At 41.7% G+C, this 14,376-nt stretch overlaps 1 protein-coding gene across 1 annotated transcript in view; it reads right to left on the bottom strand.

Moving 5' to 3' along the window:
* Positions 1-14,376, bottom strand: part of LOC140191802 (rho GTPase-activating protein 23-like) — a 244,970-nt gene that overhangs the window by 194,972 nt on the left and 35,622 nt on the right. Inside the window, 1 exon segment of the mRNA XM_072249578.1 lies at positions 4,306-4,485. Coding sequence (XP_072105679.1) covers positions 4,306-4,485 — 180 coding nt within the window.

Raw genomic sequence — 14,376 nt, 5'->3', positions numbered from 1 at the left:
CTTCTGTCTTATGTTCTAAGTTTTCTCTACAGAACTAATTTTTCAGCCTGAAGTTCAGCCAGAATTTTGCAAGATAGTACCAGCAACCAATGCGATTAACAGCGCCGTTGTACAGACAATTCATAAAACTACTTCTTTTTCTCCTTCTTCTTTTAAATATACTTCTACTACTAATCTGTGTGTAATTGGAGCCTGTAATTTATATTTTGATAATGTGTTTTTGGGCCGGCTGAGCAACCTGGCACTTTGCTGTATCCGAGGGAGTTTGGCGCGGTTGAGAATGGAGTATGCTTAATGGCAGAGCGCAAACCCATGATCAGCTCCAATTCTCAACCAACTCACCGATCAAAGCATCGAGCAAGATTGAAATCAACAAAGATGAGAGCGGAAGGCAAGCAGGTGCTCAGCGCCGTCTGCCTGCATTTGACCAACCTCCGTCTCCCTCTCGCTTGCTGCTGCCAGAGGAAGGTGCAGGAGCCTTGGGTCTTCAGCAAGATTTGATTGGCTCGATTTGTGGATTGCACTCACTTTTAGAGGACTATGCAGTTCATATTATATGTGTTTCTGGTTTCTCTTTTTTTATTGCTATTTTGCGTGATTCTGATTGGGGATGAAAGGCTCTGTGGCCTGCAGTCAACGAATGACACAGTGCTAAACTGAACTAAACTGAACAATCCTTGACTGCTTCAAGGACCCTGCAATTTAATGTTTAATATTTTGTGTGTTATTTGTTCGTTTTTTGCCATTTGCGCGATTTGTTCTTTTTTTCATGCGTTGGGTGTTTGATGTTTTCTTTGAACAGGTTCCATGGTGTTTCTTTGTTTGGTGGCTGTCTGTGGGAAGATGCATCTCAGGTTTGTATACTGCATACATACATTAATAATCAATGTACTTTGACTTTTAAAATTATTTCATTCCATATGAATACAAGTAGTGCAAAGGTGAAAATTCCCAAGCTAGGAGTTAAATCATAAATGTAATACTGAAGCCACAATATGACAAAAAGTACATTGAAAATCCCATCAGTAGTTAGAAACCGGTGAACTGTAACATAACACCCATTACATCATTTCACAGATAGTTCTCGTGTTCACCATTCAGCAGGGCTATTTGACTTTAGACAATGGACAGCGATAATCAAATACAAAGGATCAAGGACATAGATCCCTCTGAATACTTGTTGGACTAGAAAGATTACACTATTGAATGTTGCTCCCTGAAGACTGCTAATTAGTACAGGAAAAGAAAAATGTTTGTGGGAATGGTGAACTATTTTGCTCTGCATAAAAGACACTGAAAAAAGTAAGAGACTACATGGTGTTTCTAACAGCTGTTATCTATTGGCATTCTTGAGAAGTCCTTAGCTGTTAGTTAGGGAGACTCTGCAGATTCAGTACTCTACAGCAGAAAATACAAACTTCTGGAGGAAGTCAGCAGGTCAAGCAGCACCTGTGAAGGCAAAGGGATAGCTGACATTTTATATGGCTAGACCAGTTCTGTTTTATGCCAATGGTAATGCCCAGGATGTTGATAGTAGGGGATTCAGTGATGGTGATGCCACTGAATGTCAAGGGACGATGGTTAGAGCCTCTCTTGTTGAAGATGGTCATTGCCTGGCACTTGTGTGGCTCAACTGTTACTTGTCACTTGTCAGCGCAAGTCTGGATATTGTCCAGGTCCTGCTGCATCTGGGTATGAACTGCTTCACTATCTGAGGAGTCACGGATGGTGCAGAACATTGTGCAGTAATCTGCAAACATCCCCATTTCTGACCTTACGACGGAAGGAAGGTCATTGATGAAGCAGCTGAAGATGGTTGGTCCTAGGACATTTCCCTGAGGAACTCCTGCAGTGATGTCCTGAGGATGAGATGATTGACCTCCAACCACCACAACCATCTTCCTTTGTGTCAGGTATGATTCCAACCAGTGGAGGGTTTTCCCCCTAATTCCCATTGACTCTATTTTAGCTAGGGCACCTTGGTGCCATTCTCAGTCAAATGCTGCCTTGATGTCGAGGGCTATCACTCTCACCTCACCACTGGTATTTAGCTCTTCAGTCCATGTTTCAGACTAAGGAGGTGATGAGGTCAGGAGCTGAGAGGCCTTGACGGAACCCAACCTGGGCATCGGTAAGCAGGTTATTGCTGAGTAGGTGCTGCATGATCACACTGTTGATAACCCCTTCCATTCTTTTGCTGATGATTGAGAGTAGGCTGATAGGGTGGTAATTGGCTGGGTGGTCTTGTCCTGTTCTTGTGTACAGGACATACTGGGCAATTTTCCACATTGCTGGGTAGGTGCCGGTGTTGTAGCTGTACTGGAACAGCTTGGCTAGTGACGCAGCAAATTCTGGAGCACAAGTCTTCAGGACTATTGCCAGGATTTTGTCTGGGCTCATAGCCTTCACAGTATCCAGTGCTTTCAGCCATTTCTTGACATCACGTGGAGTGAATCGGACTGGTTGCATACTGACATCTGTGATGCTGGGGACTTCTGGAGGAGGCCGAGCTGGATCATCTACTCAGCACTTCTGACTGAAGACTGCTGCTAATGCCTGAACGTGGCAGGACTACAGAGCTTGGATCTGATCTGCTGGTTGTGGGACCACTTAGCCCTGTCTATTACTTGCTGCTTTAGCATGCAGGTATACTGTATTGTGGCTTCACCAGAGTCATGCCTCATATTGAGGCTTGCCTGGTGTTGTTCTCGGCATGACCTCCTGCACTCTTCATTGAACCAGGGTTGATCCCCTGGCCTGGTGGTAATGTTACGGTGGGGAATATGCTGGGCCATGAGGTTACAGATTGTAGTTGAGTACAATTCTGCTGCTGCTGATGGCCCACAGCGCCTCACAGCTACCCAGATTTGGGCTGCTAGATCTGTTTGAAGTCTATCCCATTTAGCACAGTGGTAGTGCCACACAATGCGGCTGAGGGTTTCTTCAATGTGGAGATGGGATTTAGTCTCCACAATTACTGTGCGGTGATCATTTCTACCAATGCTGTCATGGACAGATGCTTCCATGGCAGGCAGGTTGGTGAGAATGAGGTCAAGTGTGTTTTTCCCCTCGTTGGTTCCCTCACCACCTGCTGTAGTCCCAGTCTAGTAGCCATGTCCAGTAGGACCCGACCAGCTCGGTCTGTGGTGGTACTACTGAGCCACTCTTGGTGATGGACATTGAAGTCCCGCACCCAGAGTACATTCAGTGCACTTCCCACCCTCAATGCCTCCTCCAAGAGCTGCTCCACATGGAGAAGTACTGATTCATCAGCTGAGGGAGGATGGGACATGGTAATCAGCAAGAGGTTTCCTTGCCCATGTTTAACCTGGTACCATGAGACCTCATGGGGTCCAGAGTCAATGTTGAGAGTTGCCAGGAGAACTCCCTCTCTACTGTATACCACAGTGCCATCACCTCTGTTATGTCTGTCCTGCCGATGAGACAGTACATACCCAGGAATGGTGATGGTGGAGTCCAAAATGTTAACCATAAGGTATGATTCTGTCAGTACAACTATGTCAGCCTGTTGTTTGACTAGTCTGTGAGGCAGCCCTCCCAACTTTGGCACAAGCCCCCACATGTTAGTAAGGAGGACTTTGCAGGGTCAACAGAGCTGGTTTTGCCATTGTCGTTTCCAGTGCCTCGGTTGATGCCAGGTTATCCTTCCGGGTTCATTCCTTATTATTTTCTTTTTCTCAGAGGGTATTTAAGAGTCAACCACACTGCTGTGGGGCTGGAGTCACATACAGGCCAGACCAGGTAAGGACGGCAGGATTCCTTACCCTAAAGGACATTAGCGAACCAGATGGGTTTTTACAACAATCGACATAGTTTCATAAATTCAAATTCACCATCTGCCATGGTGGGATTTGAACTCATATCCCCAGCGTATAACTAGGTGTCTGGATTACTGATCCAGTGGTAATTACCACTATGCCAAATCTCCCCTGTCAGAGGTAAGTTCTTTACACAGAGAGTGGTGGGTGCATGGAACACCCTGTCGGGGGTGGTAGTAGAGGCAGATTAAGAAGCTCTTAAGACAGGTACATGGAAGATAGAAAAATGGAGGGCTAAGTTGGAGGGAAGGGTTAGATCGATCTTAGAGTAGATTAAACCATCAGCACAACATTGTGGGCCGAAGGGCCTGTACTATGCTGTAATGGTCTTATACATAGGGTCAAACATTGAATAGACTTCTTGATTCATTAAAAAATACAAAACTAGACAGTCCATTGTAAGCTAAACATTCCTATTCTAATATAAACAAGGAGATGCATTTTTATCTCTAAGAGCCAATTCTACCTTAAAGCTTGGATGCACAGCTGACTCTGGAGGGTAGACAATGAAGTGCCGCAATGTAAAACCAAACCCTTGAGAGTTCTTGTGAAGTAGCACAGTCTTTGGGCCAGGCCATGAAAATATTTCATCCTGCACCGTGTTAGCATTTTCACTGGGGGATCTCTCATCTTGCTGGCTTTTAGTCTGTAGAGGAAAACAGAGTAAAGTTAGTTAAAATAGAAGCAAACTATTGTTTTAAAAATGCGAGACATTTTATAGAAACTTTTTAAAGATATTCAACAAACTACTTTATATAACAAAATAAGCAAAGCTCTGTTTGGCATGGTAGTATAATAGTTATGACAATCACTTTACAGTGCCAGAGATCACCATTCGGGGATCAACTCCACTGCTAACTGTAAGGAGTTTGTATATTCTCCCTCTGAACACATATGTTTCCTTCCATATTCCAAAGATGTATGAGGCATAGTGGTTAGCACAATGCTATTAGAGTACCAGCAACCCAAAGACATACAGATGGGTCAGTGGGTTAATCGATCACATGGGTGGAACTGGGTCGTTGAGCTGGAAGGGCCTGTTACCGTGCTGTATCTCTAAGTAAATAAACAAATACAAAGATAGATAGATGAATAGATAGATAAATAAATAAATAGGTGTGCAGTTCAGGATTGGTGCCGGAAGCATAGCGGCACTTGCGAGCTGCCCAGCACAATCCTCACTGATTTGACACAAACGCATTTCACTGTATGTTTCGATGTACATGTGACAAATAAGGCTAATCCTTAATCTTTCCCTTTGGGAGCACACTGGAGCAGAGTTGATCCTTGGTGTCATCGAATCAAGGGAAAATAGAGCACAGAAAGAAGCCTTTCAACCCATCTAGCCATACCAAACCAACTAAGCTGCCAAGTCCCATTGACCTGCACCTGAACCATACTCCTCCATATCCTTGCCATCCATGTACCTATCCAAACTTCTCTTAAACATTGAAATCGAGTTTGCATGCACCACTTGTGCTGGCAGCTCATACCATTCTCACCACCCTCGTACATCTTTCCTGTAAGTAGGTGACCAAAACTGCACACAATACTCCAAATTAGGCCTCACCAACATCTTATAAAACTTCAACATAGCATCCCAACTCAATAAACGTATTGATTTATGAAGGTCAATGAGCCACAAGCTTTCTTTACGACCATATCTACCTGTGACACCACTTTCAATTAATTATGGACCTGTATTCCCAGATCCCTTTGTTCTACCACACTCCTCAGTGCCCGACTGTTTACTGTGCAAGACCTACCCTGGTTGGCCTACTGAAGTGCAACACCTTAGCACTTGCCTACATAAAATTACTTCTGCTACTTCTCAGCACATTTTGCCAGCTGGTCTCGATCCTGTTGGAAGTTCTGACTGTCTTCCTCGCTGTCCACTACACCCCCAATCTTGGTGTCATCTGCAAATTTGTTGATCCAGTTAACCACATAAATACAGTTACCTAGAAATTTATCTCTTTGTGGCAATAGCTGATCTACATAGTAACGTGAGCATTTGGACTTAAATTTCAAAGGAATAAATGTCAGAGCTAGAGTACAGTATATCACATAACTGCTACTATATTGCCCAATTACTGCTGCCAATTGGAGATGGATTATTAAGTAACAGTACTGTACATATATTCTACTAATCTAGTTATTTAGATAATGTTTTGTAGAAGGCTAAGATCATCCAAATAACACAAAACTCTGTGATAATAATCTGGGTATAATGTGGCAGGATAGAGATAAGTCTCTACTAAAGGAGGTGTAAGGTGCTCCTTCCCTCTGCTAGCCTGCAGGTTACCCTTGGGTAAGGTGTAGCACCTGCTTAGCCCCACCTCCCCCCGATCAGGGTCAGGTGAAGCCATGGGAGCAGGTGGTGGATGGTCGTATGAGCAGCCGGTGCAGATCACAAGTCCTGGTTATCTGACCACCTACACCAGGCAGACAATCTCTGAAGAGTATTGATAATGGCTGGGGTCACCCGTCTTGTAAAGACACTGCCCAGAAAAAGGCAATGGCAAACCATTTCTGTGGAAAAATTTGCCAAGAACAATCATGGTCATGGAAAGACCATGATCGCCTACTTCATACGACATGGCCCATAATGAGCAAAAATGGAGCATTATTTAGATTAGATTATTCGATTAGATTAGATTTAGAATAGGTTAGTTTAAATTTTACAATGAAATACAATAATACTCACGCAAAAACTGTTCTGGGTAAAACATTACTTTCTGGTTAAATAGACTGACTGAAAGTATAGCAGATGTAAGTACTGTAGTAAACTGTAATATCTCATGATAACAAGTATTTTCCTGTCTTTCACTTCTGTTTAAAGAGAGATTAGCCTTATTTGTAGCAAGTACAGTGGAACATACAGTGAAGTGCAGCGTTTTGCAACAGATCAAATCAGCAAGGATATGCTGGGGACAGTCTGTAAGTGTTGCCACACTTCTGGCATCAACATAGTACCCCATAACTCACAAACCCTAACCCACGTGTCTTTTGTGGAAGGAGACCAAAGCATGCTGAGGAAACCCACACAGTCATGGGGAGAATATACAAACTCCTTACAGAGAGTGGCGGGAATTGAACCCTGATTAGTAATCACTGTAATGTGATTGTGCTAATCGCTAGGTGCTGTTTGCTGTGCTTGGTGGAAAGGGCTAGGAAATAAATGTTGGCACAAGTTGAACTGGTGTCAAAGGTCACCCATTTATGAACATCCTTAGTGTTTCAGAAATACTATGCAAATGCAAATTGATATGGAAATAAGCCAAACTCTGTTTGAACTTGGTTGGGGGGGGGGGGTCACGATTTTAAAGCAGAAAGCAAATATCTGCAAGACCAAACAAAAAACTAAATACGCTGCAAGAACAAAGCCCAAAGCACATTTATCATCAAGGTATGTATACTTTAGACAACCTTGAGATATGTCTCCTTGAGGGCAGCCACAAAACAAAGAAACCCAGTAGAACCCACTGAATAGAAGACTGTCAAACACCCAATGTGCAAAAAATAGAACAAATCATGCAAACAATAAAAAGGAAGCAAATATCATTCAGAACTAAAGTTCATGAAAGTGAATCTATAGCCGCAAGCCAATCGCCACTGCAGCTGGTCCAGGAGCCTGATAGCTGCAGGCCACAGCCTCACAGCTCAGTGCAGAGACAAGTAAAGCTTGCCGAGCAGCGAACTGAACACGGACCCTGACACCCTGACCCGGCACTTAAATTGGCCAAACATTGGGTCATTCCTCACTCCTGTACCTGGGCCCTGCTGCTTCAATACACTCTTGGACCTAGGCCATGCTGCCTCGATTCGGCCTGTACTCGACCTTTCTAATTTGGCCTGGCACTTTATGGGGCAAACATCAGCTTGTTCCTCACACTCGGGCCCCTGCCCTGCCATCTCAGTTCGGCCCGTACATGCAATGCCGCAACCATCCTGCATCTTTGAGACTTCAATTCACACCACAAAAATGCTAGGTCATACAGATGGTTCAAAAGCTCAACTCCAAAAGGGAAGTTACAGGCTATTGACCGCAGCAATCTTTTTCCAGAAAAATTGTGATTAATAGAGCAGTTAGCAGTTTAGTTCGCTGCCAGAAAGTCGTCGTTGTGTTTCACCAGCGCCATCTTAAATCATTAGGTTACTAACAGTATTAGCAATAAATTAATGCAGCTGCTACCTTTACAGGTAAAAGTAAACTACAACAACTTGTATTCAAAGTTCAAAGTAAATTTATTATCAAAGTATGTATATGTCACTATGTACAACCTTTCTTGCAGGCATTCACAGTAGAACAAAGAAATATAATAGATCATTGAAAAACTACACAAGACTGACAAGCAACTAATGTGCAAAAGAAGATAATCTGCGCACATACAAAAAATATAGTTGATTCCAGTTAATTGGGACACATCAGGACCAGTATATTTTGGCCCAATTAAGTGGCTTCCTCAATTAGCCGAAGTTTCATGGAAATTGTTAAAATGGTATATAAAAAAGACAAACTACTGTTTAACTGAGTAACAAATTACGTATTTATATGAAAAACAGAACAAATTGGAACACCACCAATACTACTACAGTTCTATAAAACTGTGTATTAGTTCCTAATAGTTATTGACAGAGGAATTCATCCAGTGTACGCTATCCTGTCTTTTAATTGACTGTAAATGAACAAAATCAGTGCAGACACCTAGTACAGATAATGGACTGCCTTCATACAATGCTTTCGACGATTGCATCCTCCATATCTTCATTTTCATTGTCACATTCAAGATGATTGTCGATACCCTGCAATTCTTAAAAGTTCCTCACTTGTTGAAGTAATGAATTAGTTTCATTTTCATTCCCGGCCGTTTCTGGCATCTCCAAGCCTGAATTCTTGAAACCACAGTGAGCAAAACAGTAGCAGTTGCCCTACTGCTTATTTCTCGCCAACTATTAGTGACAAAAATCACTGCTTTTTGAACATAAACACACGCAACTCGCTATGTAAAACCCGTTCGCTCTAAACACGATGTAGTGTCTAATGGCCACACAAGTTCACATGACTGATGCTAGTTAGAAACTGTTCAGCAACAGTCTCCTGTCCCAATTAAGTGGCATAGTGTCCCAAATAAACAAAGGGAATCCTGGCTATTTTCTCAGTTAGATTTTGTTCTTTAAAGAGTTGGCCCAAATAAGTGGCTGCCCTGATTAACTAATAGCCCAATTAACGAGAATCCACTGTATATATAAGCAAACAAACAAATAAGTACTATTGAGAACATGAGTTGTAGAGTCCTTGAAAACGAATCCATAGGGTGTGGAATCAAGAGTTGAAGTGACTAAACAAAACCAAATAAACTGCAAGTACCAACAGTATTAGCCCATAAACTAATGCAGCAACTGCTTTTACAGGTAGGAGGAAACTACAACTTGAATTTTTATTTTATTTATTTATTTAATTTATTGAGATACAGTGCGGAATAAGTCCTTCCGGCCCTTCAAGCCATGCCACCCAGCAACTCCCAATTTAGTCCTAGTCTAATCACGGGACAATTTACAATGACCAATTAACCTACGAACCGTTACGTCTTTGGACTATGGGAGGAAACCGGAGCACTTGGAGGAAACCCACACAGTCACAGACAGGATGTACAGACTTCTTACAGACAGCGGTGGGATATATAGCAAGTACAAGATATGAGGACATCAGAAGAGCTTCCTTGGATCTAGCTGGGCAGAAAAGAACGCAGCTGCCAACAGCTGATCCACAGTGGAGATGCACTGGAAGAGGATGTTATGATCAACCTGTTAAAGACGCTCAACTAAATGGAAAACACTTGTGACTTAGCCATTAGTTCCATCATTACTTTCATGGTTTACTCTCTATTAAAAGCTCTTTTCTGACATTCACCTTCTCCAGTATAGAGTTAACCTACCACTATAAACGGTCAATTCTAATTCACATCACATTCTTTGTATCTACTACCAATCGTGCTAAAGAAATGAGAGTTATTTTTTTAAGAGATATAGCATGGCAACAGGCCCTTCTGGTCCAATTAGCCCAATTACAAACATGTGACCAAATAATCTACTAATCGGAATATGGGAGGCAACCAGAGCACTGGGAGAAAACCCACATGGTTACGGAAAGAACGTACAGACTCCTTACAGTGGCAGAACTGAAACCTGGTCTCTGGCACTGGGATTGTGTTACGCTATCTGCTATACTACAATGTCACTCCTTAGGACTTTCTAAGGAAAATCCTTGGAATTTTTTTCTAAGGAAAAAGTAAAAATATTCACTAAGGGCTAAACTAGTTTTTGTTAACAGAGATAATGAATAGAGTAACCAAAACTTCACAGTAAACCTGTACAGAAATCAATTCAATCCTAGTCAGAATATTCTGGGCACCACATAATATAACAGTTTTGGAAATGACTGATGGATTTTATTGAAGTGGTGCTGTGGGGAATCTGGGATAGTTCTCCTTCGAGCAGAGATTATATGTGATGAAGGGTGTGAATCAATGTTCCCTCTAATATTTTTAACAGCTGCTCGGACCAACCATTGCTCTGAACAGGAAATTTTTACACAGCCTGGAAACTGCATGGCACTTTAAATGTTTATGTAAAAGAAAATTCCAGATAAGTGGCTAAGAACACAGGAGAATTTCAGTTACTGCACAGCTTAGAGAGAACAGTGGTGAATTAAAAGGAAAATGTTTCTAATACTTGTCGATAATAATTGGAACATAGCCTTCCTTTGCGTGAAACTACTTTACCAATCTATCAAGAAACACTCAATACATGTGAGACCATAAGACAATAAGACAAAGGAACAGAGTTAGGCCATTCATCCCATCAAGTCTGCTCCACCATTCCATCATGGCTGATTTATTATTCCTTTCAAACCCATTTTCCTGCTTTCTTCCTGTAACCCTTAACACCCTGACTAATCAAGAACCTATCAACCTCCGCTTTAAATATACCCAATGACTTGGCCTCCACAACTGTCTGAATTAATTCCACACATTCATCATCCTCCAGCTAAAGATAATCCTCCTCAACTGTACTAAAGGGATGTCCTTGTACTCTGAGGCTGAGCCTTCTGGTCCTGGATTCCCCCACTCCAAGAAACATTTATGCCTACTCTATCTAGGCCTTTTTTAATAGGTCTCAATGAGATTCCACCCCCCTACCATTCTTCTAAAGTCCAGTGAATACAGGCCATCAAATGCTCCTCATATGTTAACCCTGTCATTTCTGGGATCATTCTCGTGAACCTCCTCTGGATCCTCTTAGATCAGGGGCCTAAAACTACTCACAATACTTCAAATGCGGTCTGACCAATCCTTAAAAAGCATATAATGGCCCATCTTCATAATGGCCATGTATCTTGGTGAAGTGAAATGAAACCAGCGGAAACTATTAGGAACGCCACAATCTTTAGAACAAAAAGTCTCCCATTTATCAACCATGATGGTCAAAAATTCAATAAAACATAGACTGGATTTTGTGAACATTTCATTTCTTGGCATTAATAATTAAACTGCTAATAGTCTTATCATCAAACTATCTGGGGCTTCCATCTCGGTTCTGTTCTTTGTTGGCTGCATTCTGAAAGGAAGAAAACCTACAGCCAGAAACCTGACCCACATTCTATTCACCTTGTGATTCATTCAGAATCACCTTGCTCCTCTGTTTAAATGGGTTTCTGTAAATATTCAGCCTTCAGGCAAAAATTTAGAAAATCCTCACATGAACATATTCAATCGTAAAGGAATACACTTTATAGCCAAGTGGTATGCAACTCATAAATATAACATGCACAGAGAATGCTCAAATCTAAATGCACACTACCTCATGAACAATCCTCACAGAGGGATCAGAAGTGGACAGAGTGAGCAATTTCAAGTACCTAGGTGTCAAGATCTCTGAGGATCTAACCTGGTTTCAGCATATCGATGCAGCTATAAAGAAGGCAAGACAGCGGCTATACTTCATTAGGAGTTTGAGGAGATTTGGTTTGTCACTCAAAATACTTGAAAACTTCTACAGATGCACCGTGGAGAGCATTCTGACAGGTTACATAACTGTCTGGTATGGGGCGGGGGAGCTACTCAACAGGATTGAAAGAAGCTACAGAAAGTTGTTAAATTAGGCAGCTCCATCTTGGCACTAGCCTCCGTAGCATCCAAGACATCTCCAAGGAGTGGTGCCTCAGAAAGGCCACATCCATTATCAAGGACCCCTATTACCCAGGACATGCCCTCCTCTCAGTATTTCCATCCGGAAGGAGGTACAGAAGCTTCAAGGCAAAAACTGAATGATTCAGGAACAGCTTCTTCCCCTCTACTATCCAATTCCTAAATGGACACTGAACGCATGAACACTATGTCACTTTCTTTTAATAATATTTCTGTTTTTGCACTATTTTTAATTTAACTATATATATATATATATATATATACTATACACACACATTTATACATCATTACTGCAATTGACTTATTTATTTTTTCCTATATTATCATGTATTGCAATGTACTGTTGCCACTAAGTTAACAGTTGGCTGTTCTCTCCCAACAGCATACACATCACCGAGGACCTCACATAGTCTGTACACACCAGCAGTGTGGTGAAAAAGGCACAACAGTACCTCTTTCACCTCAGACGGTTGAGGAAGTTTGGCAAGAACTTTCTACAGGGGCACAAATGGGAGCATCCTGACTGGCTGCATCACTGCCTGGTATGGGAACTGTACTTCCCTCAATCGCAGGACTCTGCAGAGAGTGGTGCGGACAGCCCAGTGCATCTATAGTTCTAAACTTCCCATGATTCAAGACATTTACAAGGACAGGTGTGTAAAAAGGGCCCGAAGGATCATTGGGGACCCAAGCCATCCCAACCACAATCTATTCCAGCTGCTACCATCTGGGAAACGGTACCGCAGCATAAAAGCCAGGACTAACAGGCTCCGGGACAGCTTCTTCCACCAGGCCATCAGACTGATGAACTCACGCTGATTTGAGTGTACTCTATATTACATTGACTGTTCTATTTATTATAAATTATTATAAATTACTATGTTTGCACATTGTACATTTAGATGGAGACGTAACATAAAGATTTTTACTCCTCATGTATGTGAAGGATGTAAGAAATAAATTCAATTCAATCCCATTCAATTTTACCACAGCCTTTATCCACAGGAAAATCTCAGATAAATGTAATTTAACACTTTAGTTTCCCTACATACTGACATAATCAGAGTCTTGCATTATAGGGATGTTCAAGACCCAGGTTCACAAGCTGATCTGTTAAAATGCAAGTAAAAAAATCAATAATATACTAACTTAAACATATGATGTCTTTTTATAGCCATAGAAATAACACCTCCCATAGGAATAACTTGCTCCTTTAGGACAAAATCCATTGTACAAAGATTTTGCACAGAATGCAGTTAGTTTAGAGCTAAATAGCATCAAATTACAATGAAAAAAGAAGGGACTGGATCTGACAGTGGTAGTGGACGAGTTCAAAACTGGCTGAACAAGTCTCACCAATTGTACAAGAAAGAAACAAGCTGAAATTCACACCTGCCAAGAAACATGCTTTCTAGTCCTGAAGCAGGGTTTTGGCAGTGAAACATTGACTGTTTATTCATTTCCATAGATGTTGTCTGTCCTGCTGAGTTCCTCCGGTGTGTTGCATTGGATTTCCAGCATCTGCAGATTTTCTCGTGTTTGTGATCAATACTCATGCCATCAGGTTGGAGGCTACCCACCCGTGTAAAACTAGTGGGTATAAATTTAAAATGAGAATGAGGGGCTTAAAAGGAATCTGAGGAGTACAAAGAGTAGTTAGAATCTGTAAAGAGCTGCCAGTGGACAAAGTGGAGGCAGGAACATTGTGACAGATCAGAAGCATCTGAACAGATACTTGAATGAGCAAGGCATAGTGGGATAAGGGACTAATTAGGTAACTGGGATTACTACAGAGAGGCACGAAAGTCAGCATAGATGTAATGGGCTGATGGGCCTTTTACTGTGCTGTACTACTCCACGACTCAATATTGCACATAGAAGTATTTCCCAATGTCGCACCCAAAACACCGAGATCTAAGTTTTTTATTCAGTCAGTAGATAACATAAATACTTTCCCTCTACCTGCCCCATCACATCTTTTTAATAGTTCCGTAATCAAATCAATTCTCAACCTTCCAAATTCCAGTGACTGTTTATAAATTGCTTTATTTTAGATTCATCATCTCATTTCTTTTAACCTATTCTCAATCTAACCCACCAACCACATAAGATAAAGAACATAACATCAATTATATCAGTACAATATTTCCCCAAGTACTCACAATCATTAATCCACCTTCTGATCTTCAACAGGCCATGCCTCAAAAAAAACTGTACCCATCATTAAGGACCCTCCACCACCCAGAACATGTCCTCTTCTCATTGCTACCATCATGGAGGAAGTACAGGAGCCTAAGGGCACACACTTAACATTTCAGGAACAGCTT

This window comes from Mobula birostris, chromosome X (genome assembly GCF_030028105.1).
Source record: "Mobula birostris isolate sMobBir1 chromosome X, sMobBir1.hap1, whole genome shotgun sequence".
Taxonomy (NCBI): Eukaryota; Metazoa; Chordata; class Chondrichthyes; order Myliobatiformes; family Myliobatidae; genus Mobula; species Mobula birostris.
This window is presented reverse-complemented; position numbering and strand designations above follow the sequence as displayed.